Here is a 21,345-nt window from a genome sequence, read left to right as displayed (position 1 = left end):
GGGCATGGGCCAAAGACCCCCCATCAGAACTCTTTCCCCCCAGTAAACACCCAAAATTATGAAAATGCCGCCTCCCCAAAAATCACTCCTCCTCCCCCCGAAAGAATTCCTGGCGCTGCCACCATCAGCATGGGAAAGGATAAGATTATCCGGTGAATGGATTCTAGTCCAAGAAACGGCATAGCATGAGTCAACCTATTGGGGGCACGGACCATGCTTGGATGGGCACCAGGCGTGGTTGGGGGACATGAGCCATTTATCGCCAATTTTCCTATGGGATATTTTAAATTTTCAGATTGTTTGGGGGGCACTTGCCCCCTCCCCCCGTGCCCCTCTGACGCTATGCAACTGCGGCAAAACTATGTTTTGTAGACTCCTAACCGAAGTAATCTTATTACCGGTAATAATGAGTCAGGAAGTTGGAGAATGCGAAATATTGTGATTACACGCGCGATTCACATTCGGTATGTTGTTAATGCAAAACGTTTGTAAACAAAACCAAGACTTGCAAAATAGCTCAAAATGCCACTCATATTTTTCAATTATTTTGAATTTTGGCACACTAAAAGCAGACATAATGGATTCATTGGTGCAAAAAGATGCACATTTATATCATGCTCCAGATACAGCTTTTTATTTACAAGCGTGAAAGTTTTACCATTTTCAAATAATATTATAAGGATTTTTTGTTCATAATTTTGACATTTTTTTACTAAAACGTTGAATTCTCAGAGTTAAGTTCACTTTTGACAACAGTGCACTTTTTGCACTATCGTTTAGAGCTCATCAAAGTCTTGGAAAAGTTTTCTCATTTTTTTAAAGTATTTGCTTTAAACAAAAATATACACCATTATTTGCCATTTTTAGCTTATATTTTAAATTAAAAAAACTTTCCCTAATTTCATGTCTCTTCTTCATGAAAAGCTAACTGAAAAATGTTTACTCTGAACTTTTTTTTTTCATATTGTCACCAAAAAATTGGGTTAAAAAAGTGTATTTTTGTGATTTTTTTTCAAAAACTAAAGATTTTTAAAAAAAATCTGACGTCACCATGGGATTCCTCCACTCATTCCATTCCAAAAATTTACAGTTTTATATACTTTGGACATAAAATTCAGAAATAATGATGCTCAAAAAGGTCCATATTCCCTCCCATTACTCCCGCAATTACTCTGGCTATACACAAGCATGTACATTGCATTGCACTACATGTATTTCAATACATAGGCTAGGTCTAGGGCCTATTCACAAAGTTAATATTCGCGTCATACAAAATTCATATATTTCACATTTCGATATCATATTTGATATCAGTATGAAAAATGCATCAAAATGAGTACAATCAAGCCCAGTTTTGGTTAAGCCATTCTCCAAAGAAAATATCACATCATCAAGTATACACCATAGATTTACAATACTCCGGTAGAGGCCCATCAGTAGGATTCATCAAGTGAACTATCGCGGCGTAAAAATTTTGGATTTTTAAAATTCCGATGACATATCTGGAATAAGCATAAAAATCGCATCGAAATGAATCCAAACTTGACTATTTTCCGTTCAGGGATTCTTGTGATAGAATTTATTGTTTTTAAATGAATTATTTATTTATTAACATTGTTATTATTGTTATTCATTATGTTATCATTAGTATTTAATATATTATATTTCCTGCAATTATACTACCATCACAATAGATGCTGGACAACAAGGTGATAGGTATGATGGATACTATGGCATGGCAAAGAGTAACAGCAAACTGATTATAATTAGAGGGGATGCTAGTGGGGGTAGCCATACTGCCAGATAGAATTTATTGTTTTTAAATTAATTATTTATTAATTAACATTGTTATTATTGTTATTCATTATGTTATCATTAGTATTTATAAATTATATTTCCTGCAATTATTTTATTACATATTAATCTCATTGTATATTTTACTTGTTACATTTCAGATATAGGTGAATGGGAGAAACAAATGGTGATAGGTGAAGGCACATTGAGGGGCCCAAGAGGCATAGCTATCCATGAGAGCAATGGAGATATAGCAATTGCAGATTGGGATGCAAAATGTTTGTTTGTTTACAATACACAAGGGAAGTACAGGTTTAATCTTGATACAACACAACAACTATATAGACCCTGGGGTGTTGTTTACACCTCAGATAAATATTATGTTACAGATGGGTCAGCATATGTAAGGTATTATAATGCTGATGATGGTAAGTATTGTGGTAGTTGGCTCTCTGTTGAACCAGGTCACAATGTAGGTAATGATAAAGCAGGGCTATATGGAATATGTGTGGACACAGATTGTAATCTGTTGGTAGGTGATGTCAGAGGTAATTACATAAGTAAACACACAGGTGATGGAAAACACATCAATAGTTTTAATGTTGACATAGAGCCTTATTACATGGCTGTCACATCACATAATAATGTCATCATCTCTGGTGGGGTGTAGTACAAATTGTCAATCAAGATGGCTTAGTACATAGGGTTCAATGTCCTGGCATGAGTAAGCCAGGTGGTGTTTGTTTTCATAGTGGTGCGTTGTTTATATGTGATTTGGATAGTGCCAATATCTTGTGTTTTACTCAAGATGCTACACATCTTACTACCATCCCAATAGATGCTAAACAACAACGTGATAGGTATGATGGATGCTATGGCATGGCAAAGAGTAACAGCAAACTGATTGTAAGTAGAGGGGAAGGTAGTGGCAGAGTTGAAGTGTATACACATAAAAAATAGATCCATTTATCAACATCATTAAATTAACATACCAATGGAATTATGCTAATTATATTAAATTATTCAAATTGATTTTATTTTCACATTTAATTAATTTTCATGCATAATTATTTTATTTTCATATTTAATTAGTTTGCCTGCATGCTTCTATAGGGTTTTACCATAGGGCAAAATCATTTCCAAAAAAATTGCATAGTTGATCTGAAGAACCGCTGAACTAAACCGAGTCATGTTTGTGCTTATTCAACTGCATTTTTTATGCTTAATCCACATACGGGGACGAAAGTTTAAAATTCCAAAATTGTTGGTGTTTTTTTGGCGCGTTCAGTGATTCTGGTGGTAACTCAGATGCAAAAAAATTGATAAACGCGTCATAAAAATGTTAGATTTTGAAAATTTTGTTGATGGATTTGCGATCGGGATAATGAATCGAGTAAAATGAGTACAAATATGCCTATTCTTGGGTTAGCGGTTCTTAGTTTATTATTTCATAATGCATGTGTAATTCAATAGGGCATACACTTACAGTACATACTCCTATAGGATTTGACCAGTTTGAAATAATTTCCAAAAAGTGTCATAGTCATCTCAAGAACCCCTTTACCAGATACCAAGCGTGTTTGTGTTTATTTTGCACGTTTGTGTTTATTTTATTGTATTTTTTTATTTTTAATACAAATATGGAAACAAAAATTTCAAAACTGTTGAGATTTTTGAGGGGCGATCATTGTAAGCACTAAAATTCCAGCTCAAATTTGCCACATTTTACATTAACTCAAAGTGCAGTTTTGCATCGTAAAAATGACAGATTTTAAAGTTTTGACAACTTATTTGGAATGGAGATATAAAATGCATCAAAATAGTCCAAACAAGCTGTGTATTGTCAAAAAGTTCTTATGAAATAATATTATTAGGCCTGCACTTCGACTCACCAGTGAAGCTCTTGTGTCAACTTTATATTATGTTTGATTGGCATTATTCAAATCCATGTAAACAATACATCATTACGACAGGATATTGAAACTTGTGTTCAAAAAATATTAGTTGGTTGGTTGACTGACTGATTGATTGGTTGATCAATTCATTGATTGATTTGATCAATTGATTGATTGAATGAGTGAGTGAATCAGTTATTGATTTCCATGGTTTATTTGTCAATATATTACTAGTTGATCAATATAGATCTTGCTCTGTTGACCAATCTTATGATACTTTATATTATTAACATTGATTGTATGATTCAATCTTCTTGTTGCACTTTGATTAATTGTTTCAGTAGATTATCAGTAGATGATTATGTGAATTTGCACCACTCATTGCTTTAGTTGATTGACTATTTGAAAACACACCCACACATGTTTCATGTCTTGATTGGAGATGATGCTTTATCTTGTCTGTGACAGGTTTGTTATCCAATTCTGCTCTTATTGATTTCACTTTCAAAATTCACAATTTTTCTGTAGTATTTTATATCATCTTTGTGTCATAATTTGATATAGAAAAGTAAATTTAAAATTGATTAAGTTTTATCACCTTTCAATTTTATCAATTTTTTGCATTTTTTTCTGACTTTTTTTTTTAAATACTGTGTTTTGGGACGTGTATTTTTATTAATGCCACAAAAAGTATTTGTTTTGGTATGATCCACAAATGACTGTGTATCATTTTAACTCTTCATTATTTGGGGGATTTTTTTCATATCATATTTACCTGTGTGTTTACTTATATATTTATTAGTGTGGGGACATTGTTAGCAATCTACTTATGTTCTTTTTCTTTATTTTTGGAATGTTTTAGCAATTTTTTGGTAGTTTTTAAACAATCACCATGTAACTCATATTGAGTAAAAAATTCAACTCTTGAAAGAGTCTAATTTCAGATGTATTCATGTATTCCACCCTTTCTACATTACTTCCAATTTTACTCCTTTAGGAGTTGGATTCTTAATTTGACTCCTTTTTTTCGATAAAAAATTCACACCACTTATTACCTCTGCTGTACCAAATTCCACTTAGCTTTGCATTTGATATCATTACTACATTTACTACCATCAGTACTTACCAGAGTATAGCATTATATAACCTATTCAGAAACTTTGAATGTAAACTCAACATTTGACCCAAAGTCAAGCCAGTAAACAAAATGTTACAAAAATCAACATTTTTGGAGAGTTATAGGATAGGCCTATACTCCTTAGGCAAGCTTACTTAACTCTCAGAATGTGACAAGATTATTATCACAGGTGGATAGCTCATTTACATTTACACCCCATGCCTGAGATGTGAGATACCATGGGTATTTTTCATTTACTCCTTCTTTTACCAGAATGTGACAAAACAATTCCATCAAAAAAAACAACAACATTAAAGTTAAATCAGCTCATAATTCAAAAAATAAATCAAGAAGAACATTCATTTGCTTGATTGGGACTAATTTTGAGTTTACTTTTTGAGTTTACTTATCCTCACTTTTATTACTCACAAATTTATTTATCTTCGTCTGAAATGCTTGACATACTGTCTTGTCTGTAACTCATTGTGTGGTATCATGCTACAGGGTGATTCAAAAATAATGTTACCCAATGTTAATGTTTGTTCTCGTACTTTGATATTATTGCATATTTTGTTTCATATTATTGATATTTGTATTATTGTGTTGATGTATTGTAATCTTGATTGAATCTTGATGATAAATTTGCCAATCATGCTGGGTAACATTCTTTTTGACATATTCTGTAGTAGCCTGTACTTCCATTGTTGTATACAAATCTGTGCTGTTATACTCCATTGTTGGATTGCTATGTATTGCCATATTTGGTACTTCATTTGTTATCGTCACCAGCCATCATCCATCGCCATGGTGAGAGGACACCAACAGAGACAGACCTTCACTGTGTTTGGAACTCCAGGTCTATACATTTTTAACCTTTAACCTTTCAACACTGATGCAATATGATAAAGTAACTTTACAAGATTGTATTGGGTGTAGGCTCAACATTGGTGCAATGAATTAATTTTATGAAGCAGTAGGCCTACATTTTATGATATTGGCTTGGATGGGTGGGGAATAGAAGGCATTCAATTTACCCCCTTAATCTTAGCTAAACTGCCCCCTTTGCTGCATCCAATCATTCTTATAAAAATGCATGCGTGTACTGGTGTTGAAGGGTAAAAGCTTATACTAAGTAATGATATCGTGATATGAATTTGTCTATGTTGCATCTGTCGACCTAAAGACTATTATTTATTATAAACTAGCTTTTCTAATGTTTTTTTTTTATAATAATTATGATATCTGTACTTTTTGCTTGTTTTTTAATGTGTATATTTTGTCATAATCTTTTTGTGAATTGAGTTCAATACCCTGTGTTAGGGCCATCAATGTGTCATACACTGTGTTAACTTCATTGTGAACAGACTGTAGCTCAATACCCTGTGCTAAGTCCATCGATGTGTCACTCACTGTGTTAACTTCGTTGTGAACAGACTGTAGCTCATGTTGTTAATATGTGATTATATCAAGCAAAATATGAACAATGTGGACTACTTTAATAGTTTTTGAGTTATGAGCTGATTTGACATCAATTACAATGAATTGCATTTGATGTATTATTTGAAGTTTGACTTTACTATCTGTCTAATTGTCACATTCTGGGGTTAAAGTCAAATACCAATTAAATATGACATTGTTCAAATTTTACTTGATTATCACATGTTAGAACTGCAAGGCTGGATAACTTCAAACAGGTACCAATATATTTATTGAAAGAATCTCAGCTGCAATGCTTGAAAGGAAGTTTTTATATATCATTTACTGTATACGTATATTAATGTTATAGAAAGTGTAACATGTTATCCTGTAAGACTTTGGTTGTAAAGCAAGCATAATGTTGAAAATGAAACGGAAATATTTGCAAAATGAGCATGTGGTTTGTGTATATAAGTCAGTGTTTGTGGCAAATTTGTAATGTGCATGTACCACAGTGTCAAGTGTGGGTCACTCAGTCATGATGATGAAATTGAGGGATTTTGAAATTGCCTTCAGGAATGACAATATTTGGTTTTTATCATGGTCTTTTCTAAATGAGACTGATTTTATCACAAGTGAGATATCATAGTCTCTCCTAAATGAGACTGATTTCAACTAATGGACAATTAATTATTGTACCCTGTGAGGGCACGGTGGCTCAGTGGTTATGGCCTTGGACTCATAATCTGAGAGCTTGCTCGACGTGCGTGGGTTTGATTCCCCGTCCCACCACCGTGTTGCGCCCTTGGGCAAGGCACTTTGCCTCGCTTGCCTCACCTCACCCAGGTGCAATGGGAAGCTGTTAGGGGAGTCACAGTCGTTGTACTGATGAAACCTGCGCCACTTGTAGGCTGCAAACGTGGTTCCGACATATTCTAATGATGACGGAATAAATGTAAAGCGCTTTGAAGCTGTGTACGGCATAAAGCGCTATATAAATATGTACATTTATTTATTTTAATTATGATGTCTGAAGATTCTAAGTCATCTTGAATAGTTGGCGATTGAGATCAACTAAGTATGTGACAGATTCAAGTCAATCATAAAAGAATGATTTTCCACCTTTGATATTACTTAAAAATGTAATCAATGTGCACAGCTGAAACCAAAGTCAAACCGGCTAATTATTATACCCTAATTATTTTATGAAACAAAAGCATAGATAGAACAAAGCTTATCTGAATCCTGGCCACAAGGGTTTAAAACTAATAAACGAAATGTCATATACTTGACTTGTGTTCACTTGGATATTATATTTAGGGTTTTTTTGATCTTATTTATTATTACACTGTGTCTGTCTGTGTGTGTGAGGGGAGTCTGTCTAATAAGATTTCTTTACACAGTTGCCTTTCCATTTCTGTGCTCATTTGGTACATTTTTGTATAGATAAATATGATATTATAATAAATCTTTGTAAAGAAATTATTGGTGAAAATAAATCCATAAATATTCTTTATCCAACTCAACAATGTCTACTTTGTTGCAATATTTTGTGTTGAAGATGTTCTTATTGTGTGATTATAATTACTATTAATGGATCCCAGACGAAAGCTGATTCCAGAAAATAAAATAGTTTTTGTTGACTTCCAGGGTGGGGGTTGCAAACTTTGACAAAATGGTCGAACAAGGTTTAGAATCTAAAACATAACAGCGGCCAGCATCCCACAGGGGGAGGGGGATGATGGGTGGGCACTCCGATATTACATGGAGGTGGCAGCTAGACCTCCAATGCCAGATATTACACATTTCAACAGGCTCTTAGACCACACACAAAATTAATTGTGAGACCTGCTTTCTTGGAAAAATGTTTGGTTCCATAACCGGAAACTGGGAAAGCTAGCTCATTGTGGTACATGTGTGCTGCCTACTGAAGACAGCTAGCTCACTGTGGTACACATGTGTGCTGTCTGCTGAAGATAGCTCACGGTGGTACACATGCGGGTGCTGTCTACTGAAGATGACTAGTTCATGAGGGTGCTGTCTACTGAAGATAGCTCGCGGTGGTACACATGCATGTGCTCACGGTGGGACACAGGTGTATGTGTGTGCTGTCTGCTGAAGACAGCTCATGGTGGTACACTTGTGTACAGTCTACTGAAGGTAGCTAACTCATAGAGGTACACATGCAGGTGCTGTCTACTGAAGATAGCTAGCTCGTGGGGTGCTGTCTACTGAAGATAGTTCACTGTGGTATACATGTGTGTGCTGTCTACTGAAGATAGCCCATTCATGGTGGTACACATGCGGGTGCCGTCTAGTACTGAAGATGGCTAGTTCATGGTGGTACACATGAGGGTGTTGTCTACTGAAGATAGCTCACATTGGTACCGGTACACATGTGTGTGCTATCTCTCTCGGTGGCATACATGTGGGTACTGTCTATATACTGAAGGTAGCTCAAGGTTATACACATGCCTGTGCTGTCTTCTACTGAAGACAGCCAGCTCACGGTTGTCCACATGTGTGTGCTGTCTTCTGAAGACAGCTAGCTCATGATGGTACACCGTGTGTGCTGTCTGCTGAAGACAGATAGCTCACGGTGGTACACATGCATGTACTGTCTACTATACTGAAGATAGCTAACTCATGGTGGTACACATGTGTGTGCTTTCTACTGAAGACAGCTAGTTCATAGTGATACCGCTCATTCTACAAAATCCGGTGCCAATAGCCTTTTTTCCATTCTTTGGTCCACAAACACTTTGTCGAGCATTTAGGGCATCAAATATGTTGTTTTTCTGGTAGAACTCAACGAGATCTACACGGACATATATAGTTTTCCATACTTTAAATGCTTTCTTCAGCCTGATTAACCCTTGCAAAGGCTCAAAAATCGCTAAAAATGCGTTTCCACTGCTCAAGTGTCACATCTAACCCTGAATATTTTCTTTGAATAAATGCGATTTCTTTACATATTTGTTGTTTTTTAATTAGATAACGCACCATCATATTGTTTATCAACATTATTTTTTAGTGATTAAAACGTCTTTGTGTAATTTTAAAATAAATTGCACTTTCCACCAAAACGCTGTGAGCTACGTTACCCTTTTTAACACACGTTATTGGAAAGAAGTAAAACAGAGGTATCAATGTAATTTGCGGTTTTTGAAAGGAAACACTCATAGGTTTTTAAAAATCCCAGTAAAAATCGTGATGTTGTAGCATTTTTGGCATAGAAATGTTGTAAACATTGAAATTTCGACCGACCACGTTAAGATTGGCGAGCTACGTTACCAGGATTCTATAGTATGCACTTGTATTAGATGTACTTCCTAATAATATGTGAAAGCTACCAGTGGTCGAATCCCATTTATATTAGAATTAACCGACATAACGTTCTAACGTTCGCAAATCACATTAAAAACCAGTGAACTACGTTACTGTGAGCTATGTTACACACTCATTTAAGCATCTTCAAAACTTCTATGAAATGGTGAAATCTGTTTTACATTTCACTCAAGTGATCTTTAGTTTGCTTTTTATGACCTTGGGTTGAGTAAAACCAGCCCATTTTGTAGTCGGTAACGTAGCTCACATTACATTGAGTTTAGTGTTAAAAAACATCATGACCACCTAAAAGAAAAATATGCAAGTGGTGTTGGCAATTTTTACATCTGAAAGTAGTGATACATTTACTCTTAAAAAACAAAAAAGCAGGTCTTTTTGAACAACTTTTATTTTTTCAATTTTTATAGTGGATTGGCACCGGATTTTGTAGAATGAGCGATACACATGTGGGTGCTGTCTACTGCAGATAGCTAGCTCATGGTGGTACACATGTGTGTGCTGAAGATAGTTAGCTCACGGCAGGCGTGGATCCAGGGGGGTCACAGTCAGCCTATGCCCTCCCCTTTTCGCTACTAAAAATGACTGCAGGACCGACGATACGCATGGCCCGTCACTTTTTGTCACCAAAGTCGGTATTAAGATGGACTCAGTGCTGACTATAACATCAATCTATGCATACGTTAGTAATTGCGAGTCTCAAGTCTATAATGTGACCGTGGACCAGTGTAAAATTTAAAATTTTGCAAATTGAGTTCAGGTCCTTTTTTATTCAAAGCAATGAAAATAGTGTCTCATATCTCACCTAAAACTAGAAATGGATAAACAAGTGGCCGTTTTCACTTCTGATATGCAATTACTAGTACTTGCATGTTCTGAAACAATCGATATATCCCTCAAAACAGGTATTTACAGCTAGTAGGCTTGATGCTAAATCCTAAAAGTGTCCACCGCTGCACAAAGAGTTGGGGCTTTTGTGTAAAAATTACTGGTTAAGAGTGAGCGAAACAAAACAGCTATATTTTATTTTGACACCTCATTCGGCACATTACAACTTTATTTTCCCAAATTATACCAAAATCCCAAATTTTGTGACTTTTGATAATGCTCTCTTTTCCCATTCAAATTAGTATGTAATTGTGCCGAATGCTTATCAAAATACGCAAAACAAAATGATCCATCTATTAATTACTTTATTTGGTAATTTAGGTTGAGTGTCTTTAAGATATTGCTTTTGTACGAATACTTGTGTGCAGTATACTATGTACCAGACCTGAATAAATGAGTGAGCAAAACAAAGTGGCTATAAACACCTTAATGCATATTATTATTTCTCCTTATTAACACAAAGTAACATAAAGAACATTAATGCAAATGACATTAAAGAGTTATTTAGATCAATTATAAGAAAGTTTTTGACTTTGGAACATTTTATGCTGTTTAGGTAATTGATCTTTTTTCTTATTCATATGGTTCATTTACAGAAGCATAGCAAGAGTCATTGGATTGGGGGCACTGAGCCTCCCCAATCCCCAATGAGTGACGCTACCCCACTGGTTCATTATAATACACATGAATATGGTTCATTATAGAAGCGTAGCAAGAGTCATCAGATTGGGGGCACCGAGTCTCTCCGTGCCCCCATTAGTGACGCTTCCTCACTGGTTCATTATAATACACATGAATATGGTTCATTTACAGGAGAGTAGCGCGAGTCATCAGATTGGGGCACCAAGCCTCTCCGAGCCCCCATCAGTGACGCTACCCCACTGGTTCATTATAATACACATGAATATGGTTCATTTACAGAAGAGTAGCGTGAGTCATCGGATTGGGGGCACCAAGCCTCCCTGTGCCCCCATGAGTGACGCTACACACCTGGTTCATTATATTACATATGAATATGGTTCGTTTACAGAAGAGTAGCACGAGTCATCAGATTGGGGCACCAAGCCTCTCCGAGCCCCCATTAGTGACGCTACCCCACTGGTTCATTATAATACACATGAATAGGATTCATTTACAGAAGCGTAGCAAGAGTCATCGGATTGGGGGCACCAAGCCTCCCGTGCCCCCATGAGTGACGCTACGCCACTGGTTCATTATAATACACATGACTATGGTTCATTTACAGAAGAGTAGCGCGAGTCTATAGTTTTGGGGCACCGAGTCTCCCCAAGCCCCCATCAGCGACGCTGCACCACTAGTTCATTATATTTAAATACATATGAATAACTTCTCATAGTATACGGACCTAAATGCAGATTATTTCACACTTATTTCATACAGCAGTGGAAAAATAGTTGTTTGGTTACGGTTGCACACCACTCAAAAAGTAGGGTCGATCAGTCGCAAAAGATGAAGCTGAAAATATCCATCCATCTCTTGTCTCGGACACCGTTAAAGCACCATTAATTGACAAAATCATGCTGTTAGGAAGTTATTTCTAGAAATGCCAACAAGCAGCCAATCCATGAGCGATGTGGAGGGTTGGTTAGCTGCGACATTGCAGTTTTATATGCATGGTTTGCTTCCAGAAGGCTCAACATTTTTTGGGTCTGGAGTCCCGAGATACGGTCAGTCAGGAAACCCTACCCAAATAATTATTTTTCCACGGCACAGACTACTTTGAAATAATTATAACCAATGCACTCACAGGTCTTAAATTTTCAGATATGCTGTTAGACTTAGATGACCACTTTTACCCACCCTAAAACTTGACAGAATATTTTTCCCCAAATAACAACATGCTATTGACCTTTTTGGTCAAGCCTAAGTTGGGGTAGACTTGAGAAGTTGTCGTTTGACGTCATGCCGATGTGCACATCGTTTTATAGCGAATAGCATCACTGCACATTTGAAAGTCAAGAAGTGCGTAGTAACGATGCGCGCATCGGCGTGACAACATCACAGATCTACCAGCAAAGGCTTATGGGATTTATTGATAAGGTCAATTGTAGTGTTACTGTTACCTCTCTCTCTCTCTTTTGTTGTTGAAATAACAACCTTTGAAAAGTATCAGCATTTTTAATAAAACTAATCATTTTACAAAACATGAACTCTGTTACTCAGCATATTTGTTGCCCAATTTGTATCAGAATACAAGTGCATTTACAAGTAGCTATGGAACACTCCCATGAAATAAGTATTTAATTTACTTCAAGATCAAGGAGTTCAAAAAAAGGAATGCACACTTCAATATCAAGGAGTTAAAAAAAGGAATGCACACTTCAAGTTTACACAGTAGCATGTAGATACTGTAATCTTCACTTTTAGCATGCTATTTCCATAATTTTTGTACTAATTAATTTTAATAAACTTTAATTAAGCTGCATGAAGAGCAAAGCTAAAGTCTTGATAAGGAATCTTAAATGATATAATCTTTCTCGATACCAATCCTCTTTTTTAAACTCCTTGATCTTTGAACAAGATATCAACATTGGGCTATTCCATTTAAAATCCACACTACCCCTGTGGAAGATTTAGCTATAGTATTTCACAGAGGGATAGAACATGAGTTTCAAATAGAAAAGATAGTTGGTTAACTTAAATTTGAAAATACTCACTCCAGTTGTGGAAGATATAGGTAAAGCCATAATACAGGAGGAGTACAAGTTTCAAAATGAATAACCCCTACCAATTACATTTAAAAAACATACTCCCTCTGTGGAAGATATTTCCATAATCTTCCACAGGGGTAATGTGGCTTTCAACTGGAATATCCCACTGTTATTGCAGTATTGTCATATATCCCTTTTCTTCAGAATTTACCCTACAGTATTCATTGTATTGAATTGTTCGACAATTTTTCAGGACTTTTTACAAAAAACATCATCGGTTCAAAAGAAGCACCTTAATTAGGCTTTTCGAGTTGACATCCATACACCCCCTGTAGAAGATATTAACTTAATCTCCTACACAGGAAGTGTGAATCCAAAACGGAGTCCCTCATTTAAGTAACCTTTTTTGAAATTCACATGCCCTGTGTGGAAGATTAAGGTCATGTCTTCCACAGGGGGTGCATGGATTTCAACTGGAATGGCATGGACTTTAACCATGCTGCAAGCTTCCCTCTGCCTTTCTACCTTATATTACTGTATCTGCTTCTATTGATTACCAGTGGGTACTTTGTATTACAAAAACTAATTTGCAAGTGAAAAGGCAGTTCAACTTGATTTGAGAGCCAAGAGATTGAAAAATGTTCTTAATTTACGGATACTGCATTTTTTACTAGGGAAGACAGCTCCTACACAAGGGGTGTACTGTAGATTTCAAATAGAGTAACCCAATTTGGGCAACCCCATTTGAAATTCAAATCCCCATGTGTGGGAGATTAAGGACACGTCTTCCATACGGTGTGTGGATTTCAACTAGAATAGCTCAATGTGTGGTTATAAAACCAAACAGATTAGACCAAAAGATGGACCCCTCCAAGACATGACCTTAATCTTCCACACAGGGGGTGTGAATTTCATTTGGGGTAACCTGAATGGGTTACTCCATTTGTAGTCTACAACCCCTGTGTGGGAGATTAAGGTTATGTCTTCCATAGGGGGTGTATGGATTTCAACTGGACTAGCCCAATTTCGAGCAGACGACACTGAATGGGTGATTCCATTTGAAATTCACACTCCCTGTTAGGGTCTAATCTCTTCTAGCTAAACCCAGATATTTTTGCGGCGTTAAAAATTTGTCTTGTGTGTAAAGTGGGATATTTTCGCTGGATTAATTTTTCGCTATTTCCAAATTTATTCACATTCAGTACCAGTGTGTAATAAATATTTTTGCGGTGTTAAAAATTTGCTGCTGCCTGTTCAACCAAGAAAAGTGCAAAAATTAACCCCTGCAAAAATTTCACGCTATATCTTAACAGCAAATGAATTTACACATTTAATGTATCATTTTATGATGCAAACAAAACACTGAGCTCATTTTAGTATTATAATAAAAAAACCCAAATGGGAACATTTTGAACTCTGACCTCTCACATTACAATGACCACATACAAAGTTCAACTAAGCCTGTGTATAAATATGGAGCATGGTCTTTTAGACCCTGGGTATTAAGAACACACCCATTCCACACAAATTATTAGAAATCACATGTCAAGCTAGTTTAATGCAGACTTGTGAACTTTTGCCTTGTCATGGAGGTTAAAATATCTTTAAGGGTTTTACAGGGGATACAGATATTTCACGTTTCACATTAAAAATATCTCCATTTTAAATGTAAGAGCCTTGTTCTGACCTCAAAAAGCCTCACAAAGGGGGGTCTGAGCTGTGGACAGTCAACAAACCCTAACCAAACAATCAATTTATTTTCAAACGTCCTAACCCACAGCAGCTAAAGAGTATCCGATCATGCATTCTGTAACCAAATCACTGGGAATATGATTTGAAAGTGTTTTTTTATACTTTGATGCATGTTAAAAGTGTTAAATGCTCAAATGGTGGGAAACTCCTGATAGAGGGCACTTTTCAAAATGGCCACCAAAATGCCTACAATGATCAAAACTTGCCACAAATTGTGTGATTTAGATATCATAATGTTAAACAATATAATCTGCATGACACGGTATATAATTTCATATTTTGACATGTTTTTTTTTTCTTCCTGTGTCTTATATGTGTGTTTTATGTGTAAAAGTTCTGCAGCAATTGGTTGTTTTTTTCGCGCATTTCTGCACAATTTGCTACGTTTTTCAGCGCAATTGGCTATTTTTTTCGCGCAAATCATTTACCCCTGATGGTACCACAAAGCATGATTGGATACGCCTGTCAGCTGCTGTGAACCTAAACATTGCCAATATTGAGCTATATAGAGAGAGGATATCACTACAAAAATCACACAAGGCCATCCAAACCACAGATAAGGCGCCTTATCCCTAGATAAGGGATGTAAACCCAAGATAAGGCAGTTTAAACCCCATATTAGAGACATGAACCCCAGATAAGGCGGAAATGACACACTTATGCTTCTACTCTCATTCAAAAATCACATTTACGCTCTACCAAATGGGGGCCATCTTGGATTTCTGGGCAAAAATTATGTTGTAATGTCAAATTAATGTCAGATTCGGATTTCTTGGGGTCGACTTACCGGTTTTAGGTAATCTGGTTCAAAACTTATTTTTTTCAAGATGGCGCCGGCGGCCACCATCTTGGATTTCTGGGTAAATATGAGTTCGTAATGTCAAAGTAATGTCAAATTTGAAATCCTTGTGGTCGACTTATCCAAAAAAGTGTCTTTGTACACGATTTTAGGTCCTCTTGTTCAAAACTAAATTTTTCAAGATGGTGCCGGCCACCATCTTGGATTTAATCCTGGGCATATCAAGAGGGCGCAACACTAAATCACTCCGCATTTTATGTAACAACGAAATTCGGCTAATATAGTCCATAGTGAATATGAGATTGTAGCGCCCATATCTACCGACATGATCACTTTAAATCACTCAATATCGGCTCATATGAATTCGACAAGTGTCTTTAATGATAACATGCAGATAAAAACTGGACAATTGATCTCAAAAGCAATTCTCTGTGGCGGATTAAGAGAAAACCCGATTTTGAAATGTGAGTGGTGAGTTTAGTATATTTTTAGCTCTTTTTTTGCACCGAAAATTAGCGAAAAAAGTCAATGGTCATCGATATATGCCGACAAAAGTTTTGGAATCTAGAGAAACAGAGCTTTAATTTGATACCAAATTTATTTTGCCAAGTATTGCAGGGACGCCAGAAATGGCGCTTGAAGTAGGCCAAAATCACACGTTATCCTATGGGGCGCTGAATTAGTGCTGCGCCCCCTCAAGAGGATCCAATGCTGCATATTGAAGTAGCAGGCTTGTCAATAAACGTCAAAACTGATGGGTACGTATCAGTGTTGAACAATAATACTGAAGGGCAAAAAAAATCAATAGAGTGTAGCGAGGGGAGCGTCTTAGCGGGTGGGGTCCATTTAATGTATTTCTAGTACAGCCAAAGGCGGCCATCTTGGATTTGATGACGAAGATGGCCAAAAATGGGTAAAATAATGCCTTTAATGGATTTCTCACCACAAAATTAGTCGAAAATTACACCTTAATGACTTCAAACGACCAAAGCGTTCAGAAGATACCGAAAATTCACTTTTTCAAAATGGCCGCCGGCGGCCATTTTGGATTTTGGCCTCTCCCAGCTAATGCCCACACTTTGGTGAGGGACATAGGAGCTTATTTTGTTTAAAATACCCCAAAGTACAAGAATCCATCAAAAATTGCTGTTCAGAAATGATGGTCACTGGAGGTCCAAATATGACCCTACTATATATATATATTATGTGTCAATTGTATGAAGAAACATTTAAAGTGTACTTCTGCCTTCACTTTATAATAAGAAAATTACAAAAATATTATCATTATACTATTACATGTATATTATTATGTTGTTATATTGCATTATTATTATATTATCATATTCTTATACAATTATATTAAAAACATTGGAAATATTAAATATTATTATTATTATCATGTATTACGTTTAATATGTTTTTATTTATGTATTTACTGAGCGTGTTTGTAGGTGAGCCAGCTTATCCGTTAATTGGCGTTTATCAGCGTATTCACATATAAAGTACTGCCAAATCAATTACCATCACGGTTGTATTTCCATGTTAACTACTACAAGCACACTCATAATATCATTATACATTTCAATCATACATATTAATATTGTTGTTCTCGGTTTATATTGATTTAATTGTTACTGCTTAAAATGTATTGCTATTTATTTATTCCATTGACTTTTGTTTACATTTAATATTATTACTCTGTTAAGCTACTAGTGTCACTTGTAATGTTGATGATTGATGAAATTAAATATGAATGAATGAATGAATGAATGAATGAATGAATGAATGAATGATGAGGCCCTTTTTTATTTAAGATTATGAGAGGTTAGAGATCCCTTACATTTCCACAACACCTGCAAGTGATTCATACTGACTAATAAACTTACAATGCAGTATCAAAATTGAAAAATGAAAAAAAAAAATATATGGACTGATCCCAGAAAGTGAGGTGGGAACCGGAAGTGGATGTGAAACAAATTAATTTTTTTATTTGGCTTTAAGGGATGGGGTATGAACGTTTGGAGAGTATTTATTGTGGGACATTAGAGCACATCAGAATACGAAGAATGTCCTTCTGATATCAAATAATTTTGATTTTTTTAAATTTGCAATGTAATACACATTTTATGGCAAATGATTAAAAATTGATATTTTTGATATTTAACAGTATTCTAAGTAAACTTTATAAATCTGATGATTTATACTTAAAGTGTATGTAGGTGGGATGAAAAGCTGACGATCAATTGAAAATTTTGACCTTTCGTATTGAAAGATATGGATTTTTTTTCAAAAAAAAAAAAAAAAAATAAATAAGGTCTTTTTGGGAAGAAAATCCATATCTTCAATATGAAAGGTCAAATTTTTCAATTGATCGTCGGCTTTTCCTCCCAGCTACATACACTTTAAGAATATATCATTAGATTTATAAAATTCACTTCGAGGACTGTTATATATCAAAAATGTGAAAATTATCAAATTTTAATAATTTGTCATAAAATTTGTATTATATCGTGAATTTCAAAAAATGAAAATTATTTGATATCAGAAAGCCATTCTTCGTATCCAGAATGCAATTCGATATGTCTGATGTGCTCTCATGTCCCACAGAAAATACTGTCGAAACGCTCAAAACACTCATTTTGAATACATGTATGAGATCTGAATAATCTGAACATACCTATATGGCACTTAGTATCATTAGAGTCCAAAGTATCAAAATTGTACACAGTCATGATGATGTGATCCACACAGTGTCAGCTTGTCACATACAGAATCAAATATTGGTATACATGCTGTAATCATAAAAGATAAACATGATGAATGGATGCTCCAAGCAGTGTCATATGTACTGGATAAAGTTAATTTCCCAGGGGGTAAGTTGTTGTCCTGCTATAAGAAACTAGGCCTATATATGGCTTCAAAATTGGGGCAAATGGTTGCATTTACAGTGCTTGGAATATACAAACATATGGGTCTGTAATAGAATTTCAGTGTTATTCTGACCACTTAGGGCTCATATTGAAATACCCTACCACGTTTTCACACAGAAAGAAGGTAGGATTCCCCTCGCTCAGCGCGCGCCTCAGGAAAGCTTGGTCATAAAATGGATGGATTATATGCATCAGTGATACACCCTGCCCAGGATTTTAACAAAAGAAGGCTAGCACAGGAAAGCTGCAGGATGGCGCACACCTTCCTGTGTAAGGGAATTTCAATATGAGCCCTTAGCTGGGGGTGATTCCTTTACCCTATGCCAATGGTATCAAGCATGATGTGCATGCACAACAGAACTCAGTGGTATTGCTAAGAATTTGTTTAGGATGGGGTGGGGACAAGGCCATGGTTCATTTTATAATACAATATTGCATTAAATTATTAAAGGAAGGTGACCTGATATATTTGGAAAATCAAATTCTTCAAAAGTTAAGTAAAACATAAAATGTTGTCCCTTTTAAACATTCATGCAAAGAGAACACGTAATGTTCCTTGTAAATGTGACTAATTCCTTAAGAAATTACTGACATTTATACAGTGTGATACTGGTAGTCGGCAGTGTTTTTTATTTATGATAATTATCATGATCATGCTCTAAATTGATATCAAATGAGAGATCATATTTTTCTCATTAACATATTGAAATTAGGAGTTCCAAATCGGTGTATTTCCGAAGATATCATCAAAAAACTGTTGAATTAATCTCAAACGTGGTATACCATGGGTCACAGTGGCGTATCTAGAAGGCCCTTACCCCGGGGGGGCTGAGATGGTTTGTGCCGCGCTGGAGAAAAGATACAGGATGCCGCCCTACCCCCCCCACAGACACACACACACGATTATTTGGGAAGTCTGAGGGGAATGCTACCTCCTAAGAATTTGGAGAAAAAAAATTTGGTGGACGATTTTGACACTATTATATTGTAAAATTATACTTAGAAAAAGTGAAAATGAAGGCCCAAATGAAGCAATTCGTGGACCAAAACTGATTTTGTGTTCTAAAGAGAAGAGAAAACGGCCACTTGTTTATCTATACGTAGGAGGTTGTCTGCTCAGAATGATGGTCCAAATTGAAGCCATTTTGTGCATCATTTTTCACTTGTTTATCCACAGGCAAGGGGTGTCTGAGAGATGTTCCCCCTCATAAAATGTTGCAAATGAAGGTCCAAATTGAAACCGTTTGGTGCATCACTTTTTACTTGTTTATCCATAAGCTGGAGGGGTGTCTGAGGGAGATATTTTCCCTCCTCCGAAGTTGGAAAATTTTGCCAATTAAAGGTCCAAATTGAAGTCATTTGATGTATAATTTCAAAGTTGTTTACCCAATAGCAGGGGAGTGTCTGAGGAGGATCCCCCTCCGAAGTTGGACAATTTTGCCAAATGAAGTTCCAAATTGAAGCCATCTGGGGTATAATTTTTCACTTGTTGAACCAGGGGAAGGTGTCTGAGGGGATGTTCCCCTGCCAAGTTGGAAAACTTTGCTAAATGAAGGTCCAAATTGAACCCGTTTGGTGCATCGTTTTTACTTGTTTAACCATACGCAGGGGAAGGGGTGTCTGAGCGTGGATGTCCTCCTCCGAAATAATTGTACAATTTTGCCAAAATTAATAAAGGTCCAAATTGGAGCCATCTGATGCATCATTTTTCACTTGTTTAACCATATGCAGGGGTATCTGACAAGTCTGAGGGTGGATGTTCTCCTTCGAAGTTGGAAAATTTTGCTTTTCACTTGTTTATTCATTCACAGGGGGTTGGTTGTCTGAGGAGTGATGTCCTTTTGCTGGTCCCTGCGCAACATGAGTGCCACCTCTGGCCCATCAAATAGAAGACACCCCTCCCCACATCTGTAACACAAGTTTTTTCCAAGCTGTCCCCATAATTCCTTTACCGGGAAATTTTTGAAAAAGTGCGCACGTAGCGCGCAGAAATTTGCTATTTCAATGCTAAAAATTCAAAAGGGATGTATCGGCATGATCGGAGTCACCGAGCCAGGGGCCGAAATTCCTAAGGCCTACTAAGAGAACATTACCGGGACAAGTGCGAAAAATTGCAGTTTCAATGCTAAAATGAACACAATTGAGGACAATTGTGCCAAAGGAAGATGTATAGGCGTTTTACAACATTTGGTTAATTTAGTCCCGGTGTTTTGATCCAGCTCATGAGTTTTATGCTTATTACAGGCATCAGAGGAGCTGCATATAGCACTCATATTAATGATTTACATAATATAGAAAGGATGGAATTATGACTCTCCTTTTTTGAGATTCGTGATTGTGTTCAAGTTTGAGATGAAAAAAAAAAAGAATTTCCAATGGGGCGTCTCACAGATCTACTCACAGAGAATGAGTTTGCCGAGATAAATGCGCGAGAAGCGCGATCCAATCTGGCATTTTAATACTAAATGTTCCAAAATGTTTGGCTATAAGTTTGGGTCTAAAATAGACCAAAAGGAAGATGCAAATCATAAATTGTCACAACATTTGTCTCGAATGAACAGGTAGGGGAATGACTTGCCACCCTGCTCTATGGACAATGGCGTAGATTTCTTTTTAACATGGGTGGGTTGGAAAATGCCTTGAAGTACAGTGAAGCCAGAGCCTTTCAGTGACAAAATTAGTTTATGGTACAAATTCGCTCGAAGCGCCAGAAAAATTTACCATGATTGAAGCTAAA

The 21,345-nt window shown here is 36.2% G+C and overlaps 1 protein-coding gene and 1 long non-coding RNA gene across 2 annotated transcripts in view; one reads left to right on the top strand and one right to left on the bottom strand.

The window, feature by feature from the left end:
- The window catches only part of LOC140146045 (uncharacterized), a 51,451-nt gene extending 48,665 nt beyond the window's left edge, over positions 1–2,786 (top strand). Inside the window, exon 17 of the mRNA XM_072167786.1 lies at positions 1,956–2,786. Coding sequence (XP_072023887.1) covers positions 1,956–2,464 — 509 coding nt within the window. The 3' untranslated portion in view covers positions 2,465–2,786. The remainder of the gene's footprint in view (positions 1–1,955) is intronic.
- Positions 2,787–10,867: 8,081 nt separating this feature from the next.
- The window catches only part of LOC140146057 (uncharacterized), a 273,862-nt gene continuing 263,384 nt past the window's right edge, over positions 10,868–21,345 (bottom strand). Inside the window, exon 2 of the long non-coding RNA XR_011858183.1 lies at positions 10,868–14,729. This is a non-coding gene — a long non-coding RNA (uncharacterized lncRNA). The remainder of the gene's footprint in view (positions 14,730–21,345) is intronic.

Source organism: Amphiura filiformis, chromosome 2, assembly GCF_039555335.1.
Source record: "Amphiura filiformis chromosome 2, Afil_fr2py, whole genome shotgun sequence".
In the NCBI taxonomy this organism is placed as follows: domain Eukaryota; kingdom Metazoa; phylum Echinodermata; class Ophiuroidea; order Amphilepidida; family Amphiuridae; genus Amphiura; species Amphiura filiformis.
Note: the sequence above shows the minus strand (reverse complement) of the source record. Positions and strands in the feature narration are given on the sequence as shown.